The sequence below is a fragment of the Sorex fumeus genome, unplaced genomic scaffold (genome assembly GCF_029834395.1).
Source record: "Sorex fumeus unplaced genomic scaffold, SorFum_2.1 ptg000063l, whole genome shotgun sequence".
NCBI lineage: Eukaryota > Metazoa > Chordata > Mammalia > Eulipotyphla > Soricidae > Sorex > Sorex fumeus.
Window position 1 is genome coordinate 14,128,655 of NW_026606120.1, and position 24,490 is coordinate 14,153,144.

General features: G+C 52.5%; 1 protein-coding gene across 1 annotated transcript in view; it reads right to left on the minus strand.

Moving 5' to 3' along the window:
• Positions 1 to 16,549, minus strand: part of IPPK (inositol-pentakisphosphate 2-kinase) — a 40,371-nt gene extending 23,822 nt beyond the window's left edge. The window contains exons 1-5 of the mRNA XM_056126651.1: positions 16,338 to 16,549; positions 8,507 to 8,554; positions 6,654 to 6,749; positions 1,257 to 1,323; positions 199 to 320 (exon numbers count right to left, since the gene is read on the minus strand). Coding sequence (XP_055982626.1) covers positions 199 to 320; positions 1,257 to 1,323; positions 6,654 to 6,749; positions 8,507 to 8,554; positions 16,338 to 16,418 — 414 coding nt within the window. The 5' untranslated portion in view covers positions 16,419 to 16,549. The remainder of the gene's footprint in view (positions 1 to 198; positions 321 to 1,256; positions 1,324 to 6,653; positions 6,750 to 8,506; positions 8,555 to 16,337) is intronic.
• Between the last annotated feature and the right edge of the window lie 7,941 nt (positions 16,550 to 24,490).

Sequence of the window (24,490 nt, forward strand, 5' to 3'; positions counted from 1 at the left end):
ATGTGTCTGGAGTGTGTTTGTGCAAGTGGTATGTCTGTGTCTCTGTGTTGTGTGTGTGTGTGTGTGTGTGTGTGTGTGTGTACACAGCCCCAGTGCAGAGTTAGCAGTAACAGTACAAAGTTCCTTTGCAACTGATCCACATGCTCCCCAGGCTGCCCCTCACTTCCCCCTCACCGCCCTTCCCTGGGCAAGGGTCACCTTGATCTCCACACACAGGATCGGCCGGTGCTCTGCGAAGTGGTAGGTCTGGAGTCGGGTTAGGTTGGGCAGGCACAGGGCATAGCCACTGAGGGTGTCCAGGTCCTTATCACAGCGTGACTCTGGGAAGCAGAAGAGAAACTAAGCAGGGCAGGAGGGGTGAGGGGCAGGGCACAGAGATAGGGTCAGCCTGGCTAGCAGAGAGCGTGAGTGGACAGGGAAGAGGGTCAGTCTCTCTGCACTAGGACAGCATGTGGGGGATCACCAGAGTCCACAGAAACCTGTTGACCCCAACAGAGGGAGCACCCGCAAGAATCCCCTATGCCGAGGCTCCGCTTGACCCCAAGAAAAAGTCGCCTGCCTGGTCCAGGGGCCCTGGACCTGCCTAGTCCTAGGAAGCGACAGGCCTCAGCCACAGACCCAGTGGGCCATCCAGCAACTGAGGCCCACCTTGGCCGCCCCCAACGATTTAGTGTTGCGGGAAGTGAGGGTACCCTCAGGCACTGCAGCCCACTGGGTGGTGCCCTCCCCAGGGACTCAGGAGGGCAGCATCCCCCAGCTCCCCGCTTCACAGGTCCCGCAGGTACAACCACCTGGGTGCAGGCCCGGCTTCCTCTACTCAGGCTGTGAGTGGAACTGCATGTAGGAGCCCTGGGAGTACCCACAGCAGCAAGCTCCAAGGGAGGAGCTGGGACTGGGCCCTGGAAGGCACCATGTGTGACCAAACAAAAACAGGAAAAAAGTCACTGCTGCCAAAAGGCTGACCCTGTCCCTCATGCCCGTAAAAGGGGGCACTGCCTGTTGCCGCCATGGAGGCTGTACAGCAGATTCTAGAACAGGTTCGATCTGTCTCTGTTGAGTGTGAACCTTCTGAGGCCTCGACACGGAGCCCGGTGCCCACTGCTCTGGTCACTAGAGGTCCTGGGGCTGGCAGCACCGTGGGGAGTCCGACCCTTCCTCGCCACCAGGGGCCCCTGGAGAAGGAAGGCGCAGACCTGGGCAAAGGAGGAAGGACAAGCCTGCCGTGGAAGAGGCAACGGTGCATCCAAGGCTCTTACCTGGCCGTTCTGACTGGACTTTGAAACAAAGCTGTTTCACAAAATCTAAAGGCAGCTGAACCACTTCCTGTAAGGACAAATAGGAAATCATCACTGTGGAAGACTACAGAATTAGACTTTGAAAAATGGTTCGGATGCTAGTACATTTTATGAGGTGCTTTCTCACATTAAGAAAATATTCGGGGGCTGGAGCGATAGCACAGCGGGTAAGGTGTTTGCCTTGCACACAGCCAACCCGGGTTCGATTCCCAGCATCCCATATGGTGCCCTGAGCAAAGCCAGGAGTAATTCCTGAGTGCAGAGCCAGGAGTAACCCCTGTGCATCGCCGGGTGTGACCCAAAAAGGGAAAAAAATATATATATATATATATATATACATATATATATTCAGGGGGCCAGAGTGACAGCACTGGTAAGGCATTTGCCTTACACGTGGCCAACCTAGGTTCAATCCCCAACATTCCAAATGGTATACCCAAGCACTGCCAGGAGTGATTCCTGAGTGCAGAGCCAGGAGTAACCCCTGAGCATCGCTGGGTGTGACCCAAAAATAAATATATAAAATTAAGTAAAACTTGTATGTTTATTTTTAAAAAAGAAAAAAAGAAAATATTCAGAGGGCCAGAACAATAGCACGATGGGTAAGGCATTTGCCTTGCACTTGGCAAACAGGGGTTCGATAACCGGCACCCCATATGGCCCCCCCCAAGCATCACCCAGGAGTAATTTCTGAGTGCAGAACTAGGAGTAACCCCTGAGCATAGACAGGTATGGCCCAAAATGAAAAGAAAAAAAAAATCAGCAAGTAGTCTTTTAGAATGAAATAATTTAAAGGCACCCTCAGATTCCACAGACACTAACATTTCTCCACTCACTGAGAGGCCTCAGCATAGCACCCCAGAGACAACCATGCCCCATCTCATTGACCCCTCACAACCCTCTCCTGTCCTCTTGTGAGTCTGCCAGAGTGGCCCAAAGCAGTGGACACGCACACAAATATCTTCATCAGGGTCTCCTGGGAACACCTCTGGCCCCACTGCCCCCACACACAGCCAGGGAGCACAGGGGCTAATACTGAGTGCATCTGGGCAGCAAACAAAGGAGGGTTTGTCCATTTACTTTGGTTTTGAGGCTATACCCAGTGATGCTCAGTGTTTGCTTCAATCTCTGCACTTAGGGCTTACCCATGGCGGGGCTCAGGGGGACCATTAGGGATGCCGGGGATAGGACCTGGGTCCTCTGCGTGCAAGGCAAGCACCCTACCCACTGTGCTCTCTGTCCAGGCCTTAACTGGAGAGTGGGATGTGCAGTACTGAGGCTTGAACCCAAGGTCTCACTCACACACAGCAGATGCTCCACAGCTGGCCTAGGACAGAAAATGAAGGGTGACTTCTCTTCATTTCACTGCTTCTCCGCATCTTCCCAATGTTAAAGAACTTTAAGAAACACTGCTCACCATATCCCCATTTCCCGAGCAGCAGAATTCTTTCTGATTTGGAGTGGGGAAATTTGGAGAAGGGTGCGGTGTTCCTAGGTGCTCTCAGATCAGTGCTAGGGGAACCATGTGGTGCTGGGGATAGAACCTGGGGCTCTGACACACAAAGCGGATGCTACAGCCCTTTCAGCTATTGCCCTGGCCCTCAGCCCTTATCCATTACTCCGGTTACTTTGAGGTGGTACTGGGAATTGAGCCCTCTACTTCTGAGGCCCAAGCAAAGCCGGGGAGTAGCAGAAATGCTGACAGATGACGGTACTGGCCTGTCCACACCCATGCTGCCCACCGCTGCCCTACAGGTGATAGATGTCTGCTATCACCCATCACCCCTCCCAGCCAGCTGGATCACCTCAGTCCCTAGGCTTGTCATTTACCTAAAAATGCTAGAAACTGATGAACAAGGACATACCAGAAAGCCAGTTCTGAATGGTAACCGATGAAAAATGAGTAAGAACCACAAAAATTCCCAAATTTCAACAGGAGGGGCTGGAATGACAGCACAGAGTGTAGGGCGTTTGCCCTGTATGCAGTCGACCCACGTTCGATTTCCAGCACCTCATATGGTCCCCTGAGCACCGCCAGGAGTAATTCCTGAGTGCAAAGCCAGGAGTAACCCCTGTGCATCGCTGGGTATGACCCAAAAAAAGAAAAAAAAAATTCAACAGGAATCATCTCACAAAAACCCTAGTACTCACTCCACTTTAAAGAATGCAAAACTCAGGCCAGACCAAAACAGAAATGATCCTGTCTTGAGGCTCACGGAAGTAGGCTGGCACTCCACAGGAACCACATGCCTCACAGCCACGTGCAGAGGGGCTCCTACAAAGTCGCGGGGGTACGCGCTCCAGGGGACAGTGTAGAGAGCAGGGGGAGCCAAGTCCAGGTCCCCGACTCTCACACACCTGCTAAATGCTCAACCAATTCTACTCACCAACAACTTGACATTCTATTTCCTTTTCAGTTTGGGGGCCACAGCTGGTGATATTCAGGGCTTACTCCCACTCAGAAATTACTCCTGGCGATGCTTAAGGGTTCCTGCTAGCTCTGCACTCAGGAATCACTGCCAGTGGCGCTCGGGGCAGCATGCAAAGTGCCGGGAACCGAACCCAGGTGGGCACCATGCAAAGCAGATGCCCTACCCGCTGTACCATGACTCTGGCCCCAACTTTACAGTCTTGATTTTCACATCATCTTGTTCGTATTCCAAATGCAAATGCAAGTTTACAGTAGAAATTCTTTTGGGGGGGGTGGAGGGGGAGGTAGTAAGACTCAGGAGGCCTAGGTCCCCCACCATAACAGTCAACGTGGTGTGTGGCACTGCTTGGGCCCTGGGGTGCTGGGGAGACCTGGCACCTCAGCAATTCGGGGTGGCCAGGAATGCACCTGGTGATACTCGAGACTGTGTGACGCCAGGAATTGAACCTGGGTCAAGCACGTGCTTGGCATGTACCCAAACTGCCATAACTATTTTCAGGCCCTTATCATAAAACTTTTCTGGGGGGGGGGGAGGAGAAAAAAGGAGCGGTTTGGGCCACACACGATGGTGCTTGGCTGCTACTCCTGGCTCTGTGCTCAGGAGTGACCCCTGGTGGTACTGGGGGACCATATGTGGTATCAAGAATCCACACCTGGGGAGTAAGGGAAGTGCCTTAAGCCCCGTGCTACCTCTCCAGCCCTCTAGAGCAAAGATTTATATTTGGTGCACCCAGTGATTCCAGCTTCAGACTTGTGACCAGCGTGATCCCCGCCATCTCCCTTCCCGAGTGGACCAGGCCTACAGAAACTTGGGGGGCCCATACCAGCCCCAGTGCGAGACACTCACTAGAGAGACTCTACCCACAGGCAGCTGAGAACACAGCTCCTCTCACTGCAGTGAGACCCAAGGTGTCTACGGCACAGCCAGGCTGCTTGGCTGCGTTGGGCATCTCCCTCCCCGGGGTCACCACCGTGGTGTAGAGAAGGGACCACTCACACAGACTTCACTGCCAGGGCCCAGCCAACCCTGCCTGCGGACTTCGGCCACCCCCAGGGACATCCCACTTCACAAGGGTGGCAGGATCCTGACATGGCCTTCAGAGACGTAGCCAACACCTCGAGGAAAGAGAACAGCCTCTCCCGGATTATTATCCTCCAACTCCCACGCCGGACAGGCCTAGACCAGCCCTGGGCCAGTCTGGCAGAGCTGAGACAGGGTGAGCGGGAGTGGGGGGGTTGGGGGGACGCGCCCCACGGGGCTGGCAGTGTCTGGTTCCAGAGCACAAAGGCGGACACACTCTGGCTCGTGTCAAGAGCAGAGCAAACAGGATCCTACTCATTCTGGCTTTGCCTGAATGCCGCCCTGTGTGGCTCAATCAGACAGACCCTCTGTCCCCAGTACCACTGCAGCCGGGGAGAGAACGATCCATCTCCCAGGACAACCAGCCACTCAGGAGGACATGCAGACTGCTCCCATGGGGGCAGCACCGTCATGTAGAGGAGAAGAAGGGGATGGACAGGCTGTGCCACTAAGTCAGTGCCAGCACCAATGCCACACCAGACTGGCTAAGACCCACGCCATGCCTGAAGTGGACAGCTCAGAGACAGGGGCTCTGGTGGTCAGGAGCTCTGGGTTTACACAACTGAAATGCCAGCACGGCAGGGCCAAAGCAATGGCACAGCAGGGAGGGCTCTAGCCTTGCATGTGGCCAACCCAGGTTCGATCCCCAGCATCTCATACAGTCCCCCAAGCATGGCCAGGAGTGATTCCTGACTGCAGAGCCAGAAGTGACCCCCTGAGCATTGCCAGGTGTGGAACCCAAAAAAAAATACCAGTGAGGGGTCATGCTGGTAGTGGTGTGAGCCCCCAAAGGCGGCACATCTATTGTCCCACTGGCCTGGGGTTGCTGGGTGAAACCAGCAGAAATGCAGGCTTGCTTTGCAGCTCTGTCCCAGGGTGCCAGAGTCTGTGCAAAGACCCTCCCTGGACAGCAGCTGGCTCTCTCCTGATGGGAGCACCAGGTCTTGGGCGGCATCTGGCTATCAGAGCCATTTAAAGTCCACTCTGCTGGCTAGTCCTTAAGCATCAAAGCTCATTTTACTCAAGATGAAGAACACCAAATTCACAACGAGCCAGTTCTCTCTCTCCTCTCTTCCCCTCTCTCTATTTCTCCCTCGCTGTCTCCCTCTCTCTTTTCTTCTCTCCTCTCTCCCTCCCTCCCTTGCTCCCTCCCTTCCTCTCTCCCTCTCTTCTCTCTTTCTCATACAGAGGTTAAGGCACTTGCCTTGCACATGGCTAATCCCAGTTTGCTCCCCAGCATCACACATGGCCCCCTGAGCACCACTCGGAGTGATCCCTGAGTACAGAGCCAAGAGTAAGCCCCTAACACCACTGGAAGTGACCCTCAAGAACCAAAACACCCCTGCCACCTGCTTGAGGGGGACCAGGGACTGTTGATCTCCCTGATTTTCTACACCTCTGCTTCCCTCTGTGTCCACACAACTGAGCTTGCTTGGACCGGGCACTCGGTTCCCTGAAATGCAGTGTCAGCCACACTGCCCACCCGCCAGAATGGGGCAGGCCAGCTGTAGTCGGGTTCACCCACAAAGCCACGGCACCCCTGCTGGCAAGAGTCATTTCCCCAAACTTCTCTCAAAACTGCCCACCTACAACAGAGGGTGAGAGCTGTCCCTCAGGCTCAGTGGCCCCATGTGGACATCAGAGGAGCACCCTCACCACGAGGGCATCCCTGCGAGGAGGGGTCCCTGACCCGCATGCTTCTTTCACTTCTTCTGCACCCCACAGCCTAGGGCAGCGAAAAAGGAGTAGTTTCAGGTAAACACAAAGTCCCAAACCAGAATTAAGAAGTGGGCCTGATCAGAACAGATCTGTGATGAGACAGTACAGACTAAAAAGAAACACTCACCCCACAATGGACGGAGTTCTCCCCCAAAAACTCTTTCATGACATTTTTGCCGAAGTCCACAATGTCCTGCAGGTGCCGGAATATTTCTTCGGAAGTCTGCAAAAGTAAGCATGGGGAGCCTGAGACACAAGGCCCCAGGTATCTCTGCCAGCATGAGCCTCCCCCACAGGGCAACTGCTTGGGGGCCACACAGAAGTCAAGGGCAGGAAGGAGGTGAGCTCCTCCACCAGGCCAGACCCCGCCCAGTGCTCGGTCAGCCCTTGCAGGACCGCCCCCCCCCGCCCCGCCCCTTGTCCAGGCTCAGGAGATGCTGAAAGTTCTGTGAGACCCGCCTCTGTGCTGAAGCATCACACAGCGGGCAGGGAGGGCCCTGGCTCTGCTCCTGGCAACCCAAGTTTAATCCCCACAGAGTGATCCCTGAGCACAGCCCTGAGCACTGCTGGATGTGGCCTCAAAACAACCAAACCAAAGAAGAAACCTCAACTGCTTCTGTTGCCCTCCTTGCCCGCCAGCCCAGGAATATCTCAACCCAGATACAACTCGACTTTGAAACGTTCTCGGGTCCTTAGTAACGCTGAATCTGTTTACTCTTTCGCCTCTCACCTTGTACCCCGCCTCCCTAGCCAGAGGTCCGTCAAGAGCAGGTAAGCCGTGAGAGTCCCCTGAGACAGATGTGTCCCATCTGACACAGGGAAGGAGGCTCTGCTTGGCTGCTCCCAGGAGAGAGGCTCCCTCCTGGTGCCCTCCTCAGGGGTGTGGCAGGACACACACACACAGTGTGACAGTAGCAAAGAAAGCTGCACACACACCCAGTGGCTTCACAGACTGCGGCCAGAGCCCACAAGAAGCTGTCTGGTTGAGTTCTGTAACACTGGCATCACACGGTGCCATCTAGGTGGCACACACAGACAAGCTGCCCACTGCAGAACGGTGCCTTGTGTAACTTAAGGAGGAGGAACGGAGAGGCGGGCAGAGAGCAATAGACCAGGACGGGGCTCAGTAGCCGAGAGGGGAACCTGGGTGCAGCTACATGGAGGTACCGTATCACTTCCTGCCTCCAGGTGGGTGAGCAGGGACACACGGGGAACGGCAACTCATTTCTCTCTGTGCTGACCACTGCACTGGTGTCCAGGTAGCCCCCGGGCTACCCCTCTGACACCCCGCCTACGCGTGGGCCTCCCTCCGTCAGCACACATGGCATCCCACCTCACCCTACCTCACCTCCCTCTGGCTCTCTCCCTGATTCAAACAGAGAGGGTGACTCATCTCTCCTACACCCAGATCTGGCATCCAATGTCCACCCCACCCACTGCCCACTCTGCTTTTTCTTCTTTGGAAGGTAGGAGCCGCCTTCCTTCCCCCTCGGACTACCAACAGTCTTCAGCCCAGACCCCTGCCACAGAAATACGACGGCAGGACCCCCACCCGCCAGGGCTAGCTGATGGACAATGTGCTGTGGGTAGTCACAATTTGCTTGGATGACTCAACAAATGCAAACTCAATGTTCCATCCAAGCAGCCTGTTGGGGCTTGCAGCCTCTGGCTGCTGACTAGCCTCCGGACTCCACTGCCAGGGGCATGCCGCCACCAGCCAGCAGAGAAACAGAGGCAGCAGGGTACAGTGACGTGGCCATGGCAAAGCCAGGCCAGGCCTAGATATCACCGACATAAGCAGGGCGCCCGGTACTGGACCACAGCCCCATGCTCAGGTGAGCATCACAGTGACCTATGGTAAGCCCACCATGTCAAAGGTCAGGGGTCAGCCGGAAGGGTCAGTATCACTCTCTATGCTTGGGATGAGCCCTCTGTTCAGTGTAACTGTTTCAACGGCTGGCGGTCAATGCCCCATCTTACCTTTTTCCTGTTCGGAGGAAACTTCAGAAAACGCAGCACCACACAACGCTACAAAAGAGGAAAAAGCATCGATTAGCATCTGACCAGAACATAGCACAAGACTGGGCGGGCGGCTAGGATCCCCAAAGCCTCAGGAAGGGGAGGTCTGGGCGCACGACCCAAGGAGGTCACAAAGCAACCCTAAAAGTTCTGCAATAAAGGGACAGTTAAAAGCAGGGAAACATGCTCCCAACTATGGAACAGCATGGGGCCCATTTACAAGAAAATGAGGAAGACAGAAGTAGTGATCATCTGTAGAAGCAGTGATCATCTGCCAACAGCCAGTTCCAGAATAAGCCCACGGTCAAATATGCAGAACACACACACACACACACACACACACACACACACACACACACAGAGGGCTATGGGGCTATAATTCAACTTACACAAAATCAAAACAAAGGTCAGACTCCAGTCATGCAGATATGGAGTTCCAGGAAGGTTCCAAAGGGACTGGTGGCGGGACTGTGGACGACTCTGATAATAAAGCTGCACCCCTAGGTGCTGAGCAACCCGCATAGGCTTGGGACCCCAGGAGTCTGGCCTATCCCCACCAATGCTCCTGGAATCACAGTGTCCAGGACTGACCATGCAGTGTCTCTGGGCAGCAGTGACTTCTGTTGAGTCATTTTTGGTGTTCTGTAACACGCATTATGAGAATGTGAAAGAAAAACAACTCTCACACCAGCATAGGCTTTGACACAGGAAATGTTTGTGGACGAGGAGGAGCCCGGGTGATCAGGGAGGGCAGAGCCAACTGGGCGCCTTCAGAATCCACTGCCCGAGGAAAAGACAGCGGTGCAGGAGGGACACAGGCTCACAGGGACAGGAGCCAGGAGCTGACCATAGAAGAGTCACAAACTGCAGCTTCCAGGGCAGGACTGATAGGACATCAGGTAGGACACAGGCTTCCGTGCAGCCAATCCAAGTTCTATCAATCTATCCCCACATCCCCTTTGGTCCCGCAAACCCTGCCAGGAGTGATGCCTAAGGGTAGAGCCAGGAATACATGCAGAACAAAGTTGGTATGACATCCCCGCCCCACCCCTCTGCAAAAAAAAAAAAAAAGCGTTTCTTTTAAGAATCTGGTTTTCTCCGATTCTCAATGTCTAAGTTTATGTCAAAGAAATAAATACAACCCTATGATCTAATACATATAAATAATGGAAAGATAACATTGATATACAAAATGCCTCTTTCTAGACCAGGAGAGCTCCAGAGAAAGAAGGTTCCTGCAAAGCACATCTGCTGCCCCAGCCCCTCCAGCCACACACAGACAACATACTGGCCCCTCCAGCCACAGACAGATAACATACCAGCCCCTCCAGCCACACTGACAGACAACACACGGGCCCCTCCAGCCCCACACAGACAACACACCGGCCCCCTCCAGGCACACAGACAGACAACACATCAGCCCCTCCAGCCACACAGACAGACAACACACTGGCCCCTCCAGTCACACACAGACAGATAACACACTAGCCCCCTCCAGACCACAAAGACAAACACACCAGCCCCTCCAGACCACATAGATAACACACCATCTCAAAACTGAGACAGACATCACCTCCCAAGGCCACATGACAGATCTGGGGACTCACAAGCAGTGTCAGGCCCATCTTTCCCATGTCCAGGCAGACATCAGCACCACTTGGCCAAGGATAGTTTTCACTCACAGGCTGATGCCAGCGTGTACCACCGATGGCTCACACATAAATGTGACACAGCTAACACAAGCGGCAGCACTGACGTCAACATGTTAATCCTGAACTCCATCAAAATAAGCCTTGAACAAAGCAAGCCTTATCCTGGACAAGGTGCCCCAAACCCAAGTCCCTGAACACTGCGCACTCCTGGCCTGGGTGCCGCTGTTCTGTGCTAAAAAATGGAAGGTGGTTGTCTGTATCAAGGAAAACTGCTTGCATACTGACCCAATTATCCTCCAACACCAGAAACCAGCACAGTCTATGGACGTGAAGGGCACCCTGCCGACTGCACCAGCCACAGGCCCAGCAACGTGCATGCAGGCGAGACATCAACCAGCTGACCTCTCCTGGGCCACAGGAAACGTAAATGTGAGAGCGGCTGCACCAAGTGGGGCTGGGGTACCACACAGATGCCCCCCAGGAACCAGAGTGAACACTCAACCTGTAATGCCGGGAGGACCCTGGCACCTCACAAGGTCTTTAGCTCAGCAGGAAGTAGCAACTTTCCTCTTAAAAATGAGTGTGGGGCCAAAGAGATAGGGCAATGGGTTAGGAGCTTGCCTTGCACACAGCCAACCCAGTTTTGATCCCCCACACTCTACATGGTCCTCTGAACCTGCCAGGAGCACAGAGAAAGGAGTAAGCCCTTAGCATTGTCAAATATGCCCCGCCCCACCCCACCCCCCATAAAAGAATATGCTAAGTCAGATGTCTTAAAGGTACCCTTTTTTGTTTTTGTTTTGGGGCCACAAACAGTGGTACTCTGGAGTTACTCCTAGCTCTGAGCTCAGGGATCACTCCTGGAGGGCTTGGGGGACCAAATGGACGCTGGGAATTAAATGTCTGTCAGCCGCCCGCATGCAAAGCAGGCATCCTACCTGCTGTACTGTTGCTTTGGCCTCCTTAAAAGGTTCCTTCTTAATGGATCAAATATGAATAAAGTAAATGAAAGAAACGCAGGTAAGGGAGAGAGGCTGAATGATGTTTCTATACTGCTTTGGGTCAAAACCACCTTTTCTGTCCTTAATAAAAGAAATATGAACACCACATAAGAACCATCAATTTCCAAGCTGAGAAAGGCCAAAAGCAGATACATGACACACACAAACGCACATCACGCGACCTCAAGAAAGCTGGGGCCCAGGAACAGCTCAGTCCTTAGAGTGGCTACGCTCCTTACAAGCATGTGGCTGAGAGTTCAATCCACCCCCAGGTGGCATGGAGGCCCCTGCGACTCCGGCAAGCACCATTCCCACATGTGTGTGAGCACAAAGAAAGTGTGTGACCCCCTAAATGCATCACAGCTAAGTGTGTGACCCTGAGTCACTGTGACAACAAAGGGAAGGGAAGGTGGGGTAAAATATCAGAAAACATAATCTGTTGGGCTGGAGCGATAGCACAGCGGGTAGGGCGTCTGCCTTGCACGCAGCCAACATGGCCGACCCAAGTTCGATTCCTCCGCCCCTCTCGGAGAGCCCGGCAAGCTACCGAGAGTATTCGATATGCCAGACACAGTAACAACAAAGTCTCCAATGGAGACGTTACTGGGCCCGCTCGAGCAAATCGACGATCAACGGGAAGGCCTTTACCTTTACCTTTTATAATCTGTTGCTTATGAAAATAGTTAAGAGCTTGGCCAGAGAAACAGGACAGCTGAAAGGCATTTGCATTGTGCGGGGCTGATCCAGATCTGATCCCGGACACCACCTGTGGTCCCTACCTAGAGCAGGAGTAAGCCCTGAGCTCTGCTGGGTATGGTCCCCTCCCTCCCCTACCCCCATCCAAAAAAAAAAAAATGCCCCAAAATAAAACAAAGTAGCAGAGACCATACGTGTGTGTGTGTGTGTGTGTGTGTGTGTGTGTGGTCAGAGTCTGCTAAGAGCCCAGACGCCTGCAGGCCATGCCCTTGAATCCCTTCTAAGAGCTCACCCAAGGTCATCAAAATGCCAGACCTTGGGCTAAGCCTCTTGTCATCACTCTCCAAGACAGACAGGGGCTTGGGCCATCACGTCTGCAGCCTTTGAGAGGCAGGACTGAAGAATGAAGAAGGGGGAAGGCATTTCATGTGAATGTATAACATGAATCCTCAACACGCCGGTGAACAGGCAAAGAAACTACTGAGTGAAAGCACAAAGGCTGGAAAGTGTTCAAGAAAAAGCAGCAGCCAGATGAGACGATGCATAAAAGCCAAGCCAGGAACCAGAACCCAGGGCCCCACTGATGATTCTTATTTCAGGTCCGGCAGAGGAAGGCCCAGGTGGGCTCTGCTGCAAGATGAAGGCGGATGAGCCCAGAGCAGCAGGACTGATTAACTATCAAGGCAGATGGACAATAAACACAGGAATGGAAGGAGTCAGCCCTCTGACCTTGCCAAGACTTATCCAACAGGCTCCATTGGGAGGCCCCCTGCTAGGCCTTCTCTGGAGCAGCAGAGGGCAGGGGGAGTCAGGCTCCCACAGGAACCAAGAGAGAGGCCAAAGAGCTGGAAGAGGAGAAAATAGTGCAAGACCCTCATCAGGGTCAGAATGATCAGACAGCATAGAGGACCCAGGTTCAATCCCCAACATCCATCCCATATGGTCCCCCAAGCCCCTCCAGGAGTGACCCCTAAGCGCAGAGCCAGGAGCAAGCCTTGAGTGAGCACGGCCAGGTGTAGCCCCAAAACCAAAACATAAAAATTAGAAAAAAAAAAAAAAAGAGGCAAGACATGCCCCACCCTCCCACCCGCCCTGATCAGGAGAGTCCAGAACTAACAAGGAGGTGGCTGGTCGGTGGTCATTTCCTCTTCTGCCCCCCAAGGTCCAGAACTGAGTGGACAGAGATGCCTGCTATGAGGGCAGGCAGAGAAGCCTTGGGCATCTTTGGGGACAAGTCGCCTGGATGGGCTCTGAAGGGATGAAAAAGTAGAAAACTCTAAGGAGAAACCACAGTTCTAAAGACAAGCCACGAGCCCAGGCCACATAATGGTCTAGTACAAGCAAGTGACCCAATGCATCCGTCTTCAGCAAACACAGAAGCTTCCCAACTTCCCATGAGCACATCTCTCAGCAGGCTGGGAATGGGCACACCATCACTGTTCTGGCAGGGGTCTGGTGGGGAGGAAAGCAGGGCCACACTGCCCTGGAGGCCACATCTGGCCAGGCAGCACCCCCATCCCCCACAAGGACAAAACCACCACGGGGAACGCAGTTCAAGCAGCAAGTCCTGACCTACAACTCCTGACTCCAGGCATAAAAGAAGCCAGCGAGAGCTCTCACAGGAGGTCAGTGCCAGGGGGCTTTGTTTGTTTGGGGACCACACTTGGCTACAGCTCAGGATCACTCCTGGCAGGGCTCAGAAGTCCAAATGCAGTGCTGGGGATCGAACCCGGGGCGGCCGCACCCAAGGCAAGTGGCCTCCACACGCTGGGCTTTCTCCTGTGCTGAATGGGACAGGAATGAGGAGCACTCAAAGGACTCTCTGTACTTTTGATAAATGTCATGTGAGCAAGTCTCCAGTATCATTTCTATCAAGAAGGAAAAATGCCACAGTTATGTGATGATGAGTCCATGAAGAAGCGCAGCGAGTGGGGCCCCACACGCAGGCCAGGGTGGCCCCGAGAGCAGAGCAGTGCCCAGGGACGGTGCCCGGGCCTGCCCGCCGGAGCCACTCCCACGGCGGAAGGCACGTAACAGATCCAATGACAAACCTGACTCGGAGTGACCTTCAGAGGGCAGGAGCTGAACTAGGGCCAAGCCAAGAAGGTGAGGGAAGCAGCACACAGCAAAGCCACACACGGGAGGCACTGCCCAAGGCTTCGCCAGTCCCAACTCAGCCTGACCTGAAACAGAATGTCACCAATGGAACAGACGACATTACCAGCGGCTGCAGAAGCAAGATCTGCGTCCCTAGGGACAAGCTCTTGGCCCAGACTATCAGAGAATTGGTGTAGGCAGGCAGGATGCGGGCTGGGTGCCACACAAGCAAGGCCCACAAGTGCTGGTCTCGAGACCCAAGTGAATGAGGCTAAAAGCACCCTTGTCTGTGCTTGGTCTCGGGCCTTCAGGAGTGGCCTGCTTTCATGTCTCACACTGTCCTCTCTTCTGCCCCACACCAGCCTGGCCTCTGGCCTGCAATCAGTTCCTGCATCTCTAGGCCCCATTTCCTACCAGTCCTCCAGGTCCCTGTAGCACACCCCAACAGCCCAAAGCCTTTCTCCATCTTTCTCCCCTGTGATTCTCGGGTGGGAATGGACACCAGTTCCAGGGCCTTATGTCCCTGGGGAGACGGGAGGGCAGATCTTTCCACTTTAAACACCCATATAGTGACTACTCAAAACAACACAGTCCACAAAGAAACCCGGCTAGGCAACAAGGTCTTCTTCGAGTGATGCAGTGGGTCTGGGACAGGCATGCAGAGAGCTGAGCACGTGGCCTACCCTGCGCCAGGAGCATCAGAGAGCACTGGGTCACCGTCCTCACACGCCTGCTTCTCTGTCCCCACCAGGCACAGCCCGTCAGTAGGCACACGGGGGCCCTGGGAGGCAGCTGCCCAGAACTCTGCCCCCCACCAGCTCACCAGAGACAGAGAAAAGCAAAGGTTTCTGCAGCCCACCCTTCAGTCAGCATCTTCACATGTCGGAAACACTCGCTAATAAGATGGCCTGCCATGACTCAGCTTCCACAGCGGTGCCAACAGCACCAAAGCAGAGCAGATCTGAACTTCAGGTGAACTGTGAGCACAGAGCAGCCTGTGGAGTCTGGGAAGGAAAAGCTACATGAGCTGGGAGTGTATGCAGAGGAGGGCAGGAGAGATCCCGGGGCACAGGGCAGGATGGCAGAGGAAGCGGCCAAGGGTCCCCGCCTCTGGCCATCCTGCCTACGGGTCGGGGACTTATTTACTCACCCAAATAACCCAACAACTGAACCGGTGCTGGAATACCTGGGCCTTGTGTGAAACATAACGGAGCCCAGGGCTTCGGCTTAAGCCTTGTCCATGATTAATTCATCGAGAGATCTGGGACGTGGCCTGCTGTGGTCATTCTTTCGTTTCCTTTACTAGGTCAGTGGGTGACCAAGCGCAAAGGCAGAACGCAGGAGACCCCAGCTTATGCCCTGTCTGCCCCGCTGGCCCACAGCTCAAGAAAACAAAGCAGGGCCCCACCCATGGCCACACCGCCCAACTCGTGGGAGCGCTGGGCTGGCAGGGACTCTGGCAACTGAACCCCTCAGTCGGCCTGACTCTTGGGTCCCAGAAGGATGACAGCGCCCCTTGGTCGGGCGAAACGGGTCCAACTCCTTGCCCATCTCATCTTCCTAGTTCCACGCATTGGGTTCCTAGTCCCACGTGGAAAAGATGGGGGGGGGGAAGCCTGGACCAGCAGTGAGAGGAGCAGGACTTCCTCCGCCCCAGCTCCCCAGCACTCAGCCCCTCGGGACACGGGTTCACCCCCAAAGCCTCCGCCTCACCTCCCGGAGAACCCCGACCCCGCCAAGGTGGGACCCGACGGGGCGGTGTCACCCCCTCCCAAACCGCGCCCCCCACTCCCCCCCCGGAGGCTGGTCTGCATGCAACTTCCCCGAAACTCTCCCCTCGCTTAACGAGGCGGACACCATGCTGGGGAAGAACCTGGAGGCAGAGGTCCGTGATTGGCGAGAGGGGCACGGGAGGGAATCCTGGCACCGCGCGCGCTCGCCGGGACCTGGTGGTTAGAGGGTCCCTGGCGCCGCGGGGGCTTCGCTCCTTCCTCCGGGGGCCCTCGGGGGCCCGCGCCTGTCCCCCTCGGGGTCCCCGAGAGCGCCGCCTCCGGCCCCCCACCCCCACCCCCGAGGCAGGGCCGCTGGAGAGCTGCCTGCCGGGCACGCCGTGAGGCCCCACGAGGCGGCGGCCGACGCCGAAGGGACGCGGGGACCGGCCGGGCGAGCTGGTGAGTGATGCCGCACGACGGGGCGGCGGCGGGGCGGCGGGACCGAGCCGGGCCCTACGGACGCGGGGAGGACGCAACCGACCGGCGGGGGCAGTGGAGGCGGTGGGGGCCGCGGAGCCGGCTCGGGGTCAGGGTGAGGGAGGGCCTGGGACCGCGCCGACCGCCGGCCGCTCACCTGCGCGTGGGCCACCACCAGGCTCTTGTTGCCTTCGCCGTGGTACCTCCATTCATTCTCGTCCATCTTGGCCTCGTCCATCCCCCGGTGCGGCCCTTGCACCTCGTGGGGTCACGAGCTGGCAGCCGCCGGTCCAGCCCGGGCACCAGCCGCCTCCGTCGGGGGTGGAGCGCCTGTCAGCCACCGCCTCCGCTCCACCCGGGCGCCGCGACTCGCAGCGCGCGCCGCAGCCTCCGCCGGAAGCCCCGCCCCCGGGCCGCTGCCATGGCAGAGCCGGGCAACTTCCTGGTCGGCGCCGTTCGCCTCCATTCACGCCGGCGGGGGCCGGGGCCCGGCGGCCATCTTAGGTGCTGGCAAAGTAAGTGACTCACTTCCGAAGCGCGGTCTTGGGGGCCGGAAAAGAGGCTTCCGGCCTCGGCGCCGGAAGTGAGGCCAGCGGGAGGGACCGGCGGCTGCCCGGCGCCCGCTCCCCTGCTGCTCGGGGAGGCCGGAGCGAGGCGGCGCTTTCCAGGGCGGGCTCTCCCAGGCGGGCGCGGAGTCGAATTCCAGCCCCGCCGAGCTGGGGAAATCCGGGGGGAGGGGACGTTGTCCCAGCGGGCGAGCGACGCACTTGCTCTGAGCCCTGTGGACGCACAGGGTTTGGGGGGGCGGGGAGGGGAGACGAACGCGCGCGGGCGCAAAAGCACCATTTGCTTTTGAGGAGAATCACGACAGGAGTAGACCCGTGACGCACAAAACTTTGTCTACACGCTACCAGAGGAAACGATTCTGAGGAGAATGGACTTGTAAAAAGGCCCTTTTGCCCGAGGAATTAGTTTGCACTGAGGAGACTTGGGGGGGTCGGGACGCGCCGTCCACGCCCGACTGGCCTCGAGCCTCCCCGCTCAGGCTTCCTTGGGACACGGGGCTGCCCCTTCCCTCCCGACTTCAGTTCACTCAGCTTTGAGGGGGGGAACGACGGGCGCCGCCTCATCACAGACGCTCGGAGCCGAGCGCCGCCTCAGGTCCCCAGTTCAGGCCCCTGGGAGAGCTTCAAAGAGTCCTCAAGCACCGCGGCGTCGGCCCCCCAATAAACGTGTGCTAAGAATGTTTAAAGTGTTACATTAGTATTTACCATAATATAAAAGAAAATACTTTTTAAAATTACATGACACTTATTTTTTTTTTTTGGAAAGGAAGAAACTGGGGTTGGGGGCAATAGCTCAAAGGGCAGAAGCTAAGTGATTTGGACCCCCGGAGAGGGACGTTGGTGGGCTCAGCATCTCTGGGCCACGGTATAACGGCGCAAGCACTGACAAGTCGGCAGCCAAGTGGAGTAGCAGGGGTGGCCTTTAAATTGCCTGGGTTTGGCTGGGGAAAGCCTCCCCTTTCCTATTCTTTTTTTTGGGGGGGGGGTGGCACACCCAGTGATGCTGAGGGCTTACTCCTGGCTCTGCACTCAGGGATCACTCCTGGCAGGGCTCAGGGGACCATGTGAGTTGCTAGGGTTAGAACCCTGGCGGGTCCGGTGCAAGGCAAGGCAAGTGCCCTACCCACTGTACTATCTCACCACCTACCCTCCTGCATGCACACACACACACACACACACAGATTTTTTTAACAGATAACTACTTCCCACCAAATATGAGCTGTGATTTTTTTTCACGTTTTTGCAAATCTCTTTAAAGTCTGGCCTCTTAGACTGTAGCTGAACCCCCACATCCATTCTTCCTTTAGTTGTGTTGCAGTATTTTGAAGAGTAGGGGGAAATCTAGTTTCTGGGAGATCTGGGATTCAACAATGACAGACCTGCAGGCCTCACTGTGATAAATAGCAAAGTGCCCCTCAGTGCCCCTCTGGGATCCTGGAGAGGTCTTGGAATGCCAGTGAATTGAAACTCACCTTGGGAAAATGAACTGCAATTTGCCAGGCTCTGGTCCCCGGTGAACAGACCTTAGGTGAGGCACCGTGAGGATTAAGAAAAGAGACAAAAAGAAGTGAGAAAAATCATGGGGTCAGGGAACTAGCAATCTCATGGACTGAGAGGCCCAACTGTCCTCCACAAATAGTATTTATTGCTTAGAACCAATAATCATTAAAAGGAGAACAACAGTCTTTGGTCAGGGGCCTTACAGTCTTGAGCTATCCAGGTTACACTAATACATATCTAAGAGCGTTAGTTTATTGGGATAAACATAAATGTAAAGGGTTTTCCTGAGGGAAAATTTTTCCAGGAAGGGGAACAGAGATAGAACAGACAGGACTCCGGGCAGGGGTGGCATTCCATACCTAGACTCCAGCATTCTGGATTCTGGTTCCTAGCAGTAATTGAACATTTCTGCCCACAGATTCCCCAAATGATTGATTGCCCCAGGTTGGAGGCTGCTAAGGACACTCCTCAGAAATGGTTAAGAAACAGACCGTGCCCAGAAGTGAACCCTAAAGGACACCAAAAATGGTGAACTGTTAGGGTTTCCAGACATCCAGACCTTCCCAAGGCCAGGGGACCAAAACTTGTCAGGAATTTCTTAGCACTGTAAAAGACTTAGGATTAGCTCATGAAGTATTTAAACACAGGAAGTCTATGTGGTACTGGAATTGTTCTCTGTCTTGGGTTTTTTCCAAGTAGTGTTTTATGTCTGGCACAGTTTTGAATTACTGATGTATGGTGAGATAAAAAAAAAGATTACATTTTCGTTCAATGATTTTGTTTGTTTCTTTGGTTTTGAGTTTGGGACCACATCCCACTGTGCTCAGGACTTAACTCCTGGCTCTATGCCCAGGATACTTTTGATGGGGGGTGTTCAGGAGACCATATGTGGTGCTAGGGATCAAATCAGGGTCGGCCACATGCAAGACAAGTGCCTTCCCCACTCTACTATCTCTCTTACCCACTCTGTGATTATTTTTCAGTTCTGCACAGATGATACACCGGGACTTCCTGTGCCCACCCTACTCCCAACTCAGTGTCCCTTGAGTTTCAGGTATAAGAAGGTGCTTTGGTAGAAGTGGGGTAACACTGAGGAGAGAGGGCACATCTGAGAGGGCACATCAAAGAGGAAGATGCTGGAAAGGCCTGAGGAAAGTGTTGCAGAAGGGTGATGTATGTAAGTTCCTTTTTATTATTTTTTTTAGGGGGGGAGACTGGAGCATTCCCAGCAGTGGTGAAGGGTCCATGCCCAGTGTTATTTGAACAACCAAATAATAGTTCCATGGAACCAAGATACTCAGACCCAGTGGAACTGGGACCACCAGATCCACCTGTCAGTGCTGGATCAGGGGACTTCAGGATGACACCCAGGAAAAAGGGAGAGGGGAACCCCCCACAGTACATTGGTAGGGAACAAAAGTGGATAGGGTAGGAACTTCACACAAACATTCCTGCCCCCTGAGCTCGCTCTCTCTCTCTGCCTCCCAACAATCCAATTTTTCTGAAAGAAACTACCTGTCAATCGGGCCTGACTTAAACTAATCCATTTATTACAAGTTTTTTGTTTATTATTGTTTGGGGGCCACACCTGGTGATGTTCAGGGATTGCTCCTGGCTCTGTACTCAGGAATTACTCCTGGCGTGTTTGGGGATCAAATACTCATGATGCTGGGAATCAAACCTGGGTCAGCCATATGTAAAGTCAGTACCTTACAACTGTACTATCTTCCTGTCCTTCATTTCTTAGATTTAGTACCTCTGTGACCACTTAGGTCGTGAGGTATTACATGCCCTTAGAGTCACATTAACCCAGTCATTGGGTCAAGAAATGTTGGGATATGATCTACATTCATCTGACAAAGTTCACTCCCTTCACTCATTTTGAAATGCCTGAAGAGTGAATCACCCTTAATTAGGCAAATTCGTTTTTCTGTTTGTTTGATTTTGGTTTTGGGGTCACACCCAGTGGTGTTCAGACTTCCTCCTGGATCTATGCTCAGGAATCACACCTGGTTCGGCTCAAGGAACCATATTTGGTGCCAGGGATTAAACCCAGGTTAATTGCATACAAGACAAGCACCTTCATCCTTACATTATCTCTCCAGCCCAGATGGGTAACTTATAAACCAGGAGGAACTCAAGCATCTCAGATGGTGGCCAATGAGGGAGATAGTTTCCCAGGCAACTGGAAATAGTAAATTAGGGAATAAAAGTGCCTCAGTTACTTTTCATTTTGCCACCCAGTGAATCCCATCTTGCATGTGAGCTGCATTTGGTTTTGTTTGGTTGGTTGATTGGTTTGTTGGTTGGTTTGGTTTGGAATCACATCCAGTGGTGCTCAGGGGGCATTCTCAGGAGTGCTTGCTGGACCCTTTATGATGGCGGGGATCAAACTCAGAGCTCCTGCATGTAAAGCCTGCCCTCAGATTGTTGAGCTGCCTTAGTAGAGGTGCCTTGTTTCCTTTTGTTCACTGAGAGTCAAAAAGAATAGTTGGGATAACTGGGAGAGACATGGGGAGCGATGGACATTCTGGAGCAAAGACCAAGACCATTGTTGAAGGGAACTCTTGCATGTGGGTAGTTTGATTAGACCATTTCTACTCCTCCAGACCTCGACCTTCCAGTTAGATTCCAAGCACTTCTAATTGGTGCCTCATCCTGTTTCTGAAGGTGAAGGCCCTCCCGTTGATCGTCGATTTGCTCGAGCGGGCCCAGTAACGTCTCCATTGGAGACTTTGTTGTTACTGTGTCTGGCATATTGAATACTCTCAGTAGCTTGCCGGGCTCTCCGAGAGGGGCGGAGGAATTGAACTCGGGTCGGCCATGTTGGCTGCTTGTAAGGCGAACGCCCTACCCGCTGTGCTATCGCTCCAGCTAGTTTCTAAAAAAGAAGAAAAATGCAAATGTGTCTCCCAATTACATTGAAAAAAAATACTCTGTAAATGAGGGAGCAAAACACTAATAACTGGCACCCCCATGATGAGGATTTAACCCATTCTCACAATGTTCATACATGGGATTTTTTACCAGTTTTTATAAGGAAGTGGTGTCAAGTGTCACATACATATACATATATGTATATGATATAAACTATCACTGAGATGACATGAGAAAAACCTCGTCTCTGAAAAAGCAGTCATCTCTATCTAATTAGGAAACCATTAGACAACTCCACATAGAAGGCCATTCTACAGAATAAATCCAAGTTCAAGGATCTCTTCTCTTGGAACAGAGCAATAGCATAGCCAGGTAGGCACCTGTCTTGTACACAGTTGCCCTGGGTTCTATTCCAAGCACCATATATGCTTCCCTGAGCCCTGAGCACCACTGTGTGTGTCCTCCCTCCATGGGGGGAAACCAGTAAAATCCAATGGCGATCTTGACTTCATAGTAGCTAGCCCTTAGTTTCTTCGTTTAGGGAAACATATCACAAATACGCCAACAGCAGGCCTGAATCTCAATGTTAGCTAGGTGTGCCGTGTTGCAACATTTCTATAAATCCAGAACTAAATATTTACCCAGGAAGTCTTTTATTATTCAGAATTTATAATTAAATAGTGAAAATAATCCTTTCAAATCCATGTCATATTAGCAGAATAAAGTCATTCTTAGACAACATTAGCTATGAGTGGTGGAGATGAGACAGACAAGATACATGTACTGAGGCAGGAAGGGTGGCGGGGTGGCTGGAGTTCAGTTTGGTAACATTCTTAAAGTAATACCCTTTGAATCATCATTTCCATGGCTACTAATTACCCTACAAAGCCTACAGGATTAGAGCACATGCTTTGCATGTGGGAAGACCAGGTTTGATTCCCCAGCCCCAAGTCATTCATTTTCCTGAAGGAGCTTCTGAGCACCATGAGGAGTGGGGGGAAAAAACACAAACCATCTCCCTAAGATGTTCAGATGTTTGTTCAAACAGGAAGTGGGAAGCCAGAGCAATAGTACAGCAGGTAGAACTTTTGCCTTGCACATGGGTGACCTGGATTAGATCCCTGACACCCCATCTGATCCCCTAACAGTGCCAGGAGTGATCCCTGAGTAGTGCTGAGTGTGGCTCAGAAACAAAAAATCAAATCAAATCAAACAGGAATAATGGAAAGAACTTGGCTGTCCTGTATGGACAGCTATAGGCCATACTAGTCCACCCCACCTTGGAGAATGGAGAGGGCTGAGCTTAACTTCTAGAATAACCCATTTTAAAATGCTAGGGGCCAAAAACACACAGCAGAAATGCCATCTTCAGTTCTGTGCTCATTGCAGCACTATTCACAATAGCCAGAATCTAAAAACCACCCAAGTGCCCAAGAGCAGATGACTGAATAAAGAAACTAAGGTACGTCTATACAGTGGAATTCTAGATAACCTCCAGGAAAAATGAAGTCATGACATTCGTTTGTACATAGATGGACATGGAGAGTATTATGCTAAGTGAAATGAGTCAGAAGGATAGGGACAGACATAGAATGATTTCACTTATTTGCAATCAATTATATTTCACTTATATACACACATATGTACATAAAATATAGTATGAGACTAATACCCAAGGACAGTATAAACTAGGGCCAGGAGGACTGGTCCATAGTAGGAAGCTTACGTGTGTGTGTGTGTGTGTGTGTGTGTGTCTCGAAGTTAGGACAGAGAAAGGACCACTATGACAGTGATATAATTGAAAATGATCACTCTGAAAAGAACTGAGTGCTGAAAAGAAGTAAAGGATTGCACATATTGAAAACCATAATTGAGAGAGAGAGAGAGAGAGAGAGAGAGAGAGAGAGAGAGAGAGAAGTGGCTGCCATAGAGGCAAGCTAGAACAGGTGGCAGGAGGGAAACTGAGGACATTGGTGGTGGGATATGTACACTGATGAAGGGAGGGGTGTTAAAACATTGTATGGCTGAGACCCAATCATGAACAACTTTATAACTGTGTATCTTGCTATGATTTAATTTTTTAAAAAAAGGGCAGGAGGAGAAGATTAACCTGTATTAGAACATGTTCACCTAGAGGATGTCATGACAAGTCAGGGGAGAAGGACAAAAATAGAATTATCTCTCTTATATGTGAAGTAGAAAGAAACATAATAAGGGAATACAGTTGGGTAATGGTAACAGGTATCTAGAGTCTGACTCAGAATTACCAAGATGCGGTAAGTAGGAGGGGACCTTGAGACATTGGTAGAGGGACACTGATACTCTTGTATTGGTGTTGGAACACTATACGTCTGAAACTCTAGTACTAATGCTATTGTGAGTCATGGTGTCTAAATAAAATTGGAGGAGGAGGAAATAGAGCAAGCTCCCAAGTGAATCTCAGACCTGTAGAATTATGGTATGCTCCATGAGAAAACATGAGTGAGAACGATGCTGACAAGAAAGATGATCCAATAATCCATTAAGTGAAGCAAACCTAGGGTGTGCATGGAAATCCGAAGAAAACAGAATGAAAATCATCTCTTTGGGGAGAAGAGTGGAAGAAATGAAGGAAGGAAGCTCATAAACAAAACAAAAAACTCTAAGCATGAGGTGATGTCCATAGAAACTGAAGAACCAAGAGAAAAAGACTGGAAAAATAACAATCTTCAGAACATCTACAAAGAACATGAAATACACATCATTGAATAATATTAGAAACTTAAAGGTATTTGAAGCAATACTAACTAAAAATTTCTACCAAATTAATGTCACTCAACTCGGATCCAAAATTAATGTCACTCAACTCAGATCCAGGATGCTCCAAGAATGCCAAGCAGGGAGAAATGCCAAAATAAAATATCTAAACATATGATATTGAAATGGAAGTCAATATAAAAGCTTTTGGAAGAAAACAGATGGTCTCTCAAGGAAGAACGATAAGAATCATGTCTGGTGTCTTCTGAGAAATGGTTCAAACCACGAAAGAGCAAAGTGACATATTTAAAGTGCCCGCTGCCCTTCCCTCTCCTGTACCTGCTAAGGGGTGTGAGATGACTTATTGGCTTATTCACTCTGGCAGGATGAATTGGGATGTTTCCTGGAAGAGGGGAACCCCTAACCTGCATCTCCAGCCTCCTCAGAGAAGCCACCCTCCGTGGAACAGTGATGGCATGTGGCAAGTTCCCTGGGTCATCTGGATCAAATAGGATCTCTGGCTTGGTTCTGGGGACCATGATCACTGCTGGTGAATATCTTTGTTCGCTTGTTTGTTTTGGTTTGGGGTCCCACACCCAGTGATGCTCAGGGTTTATTCTTAGCTCTGTGT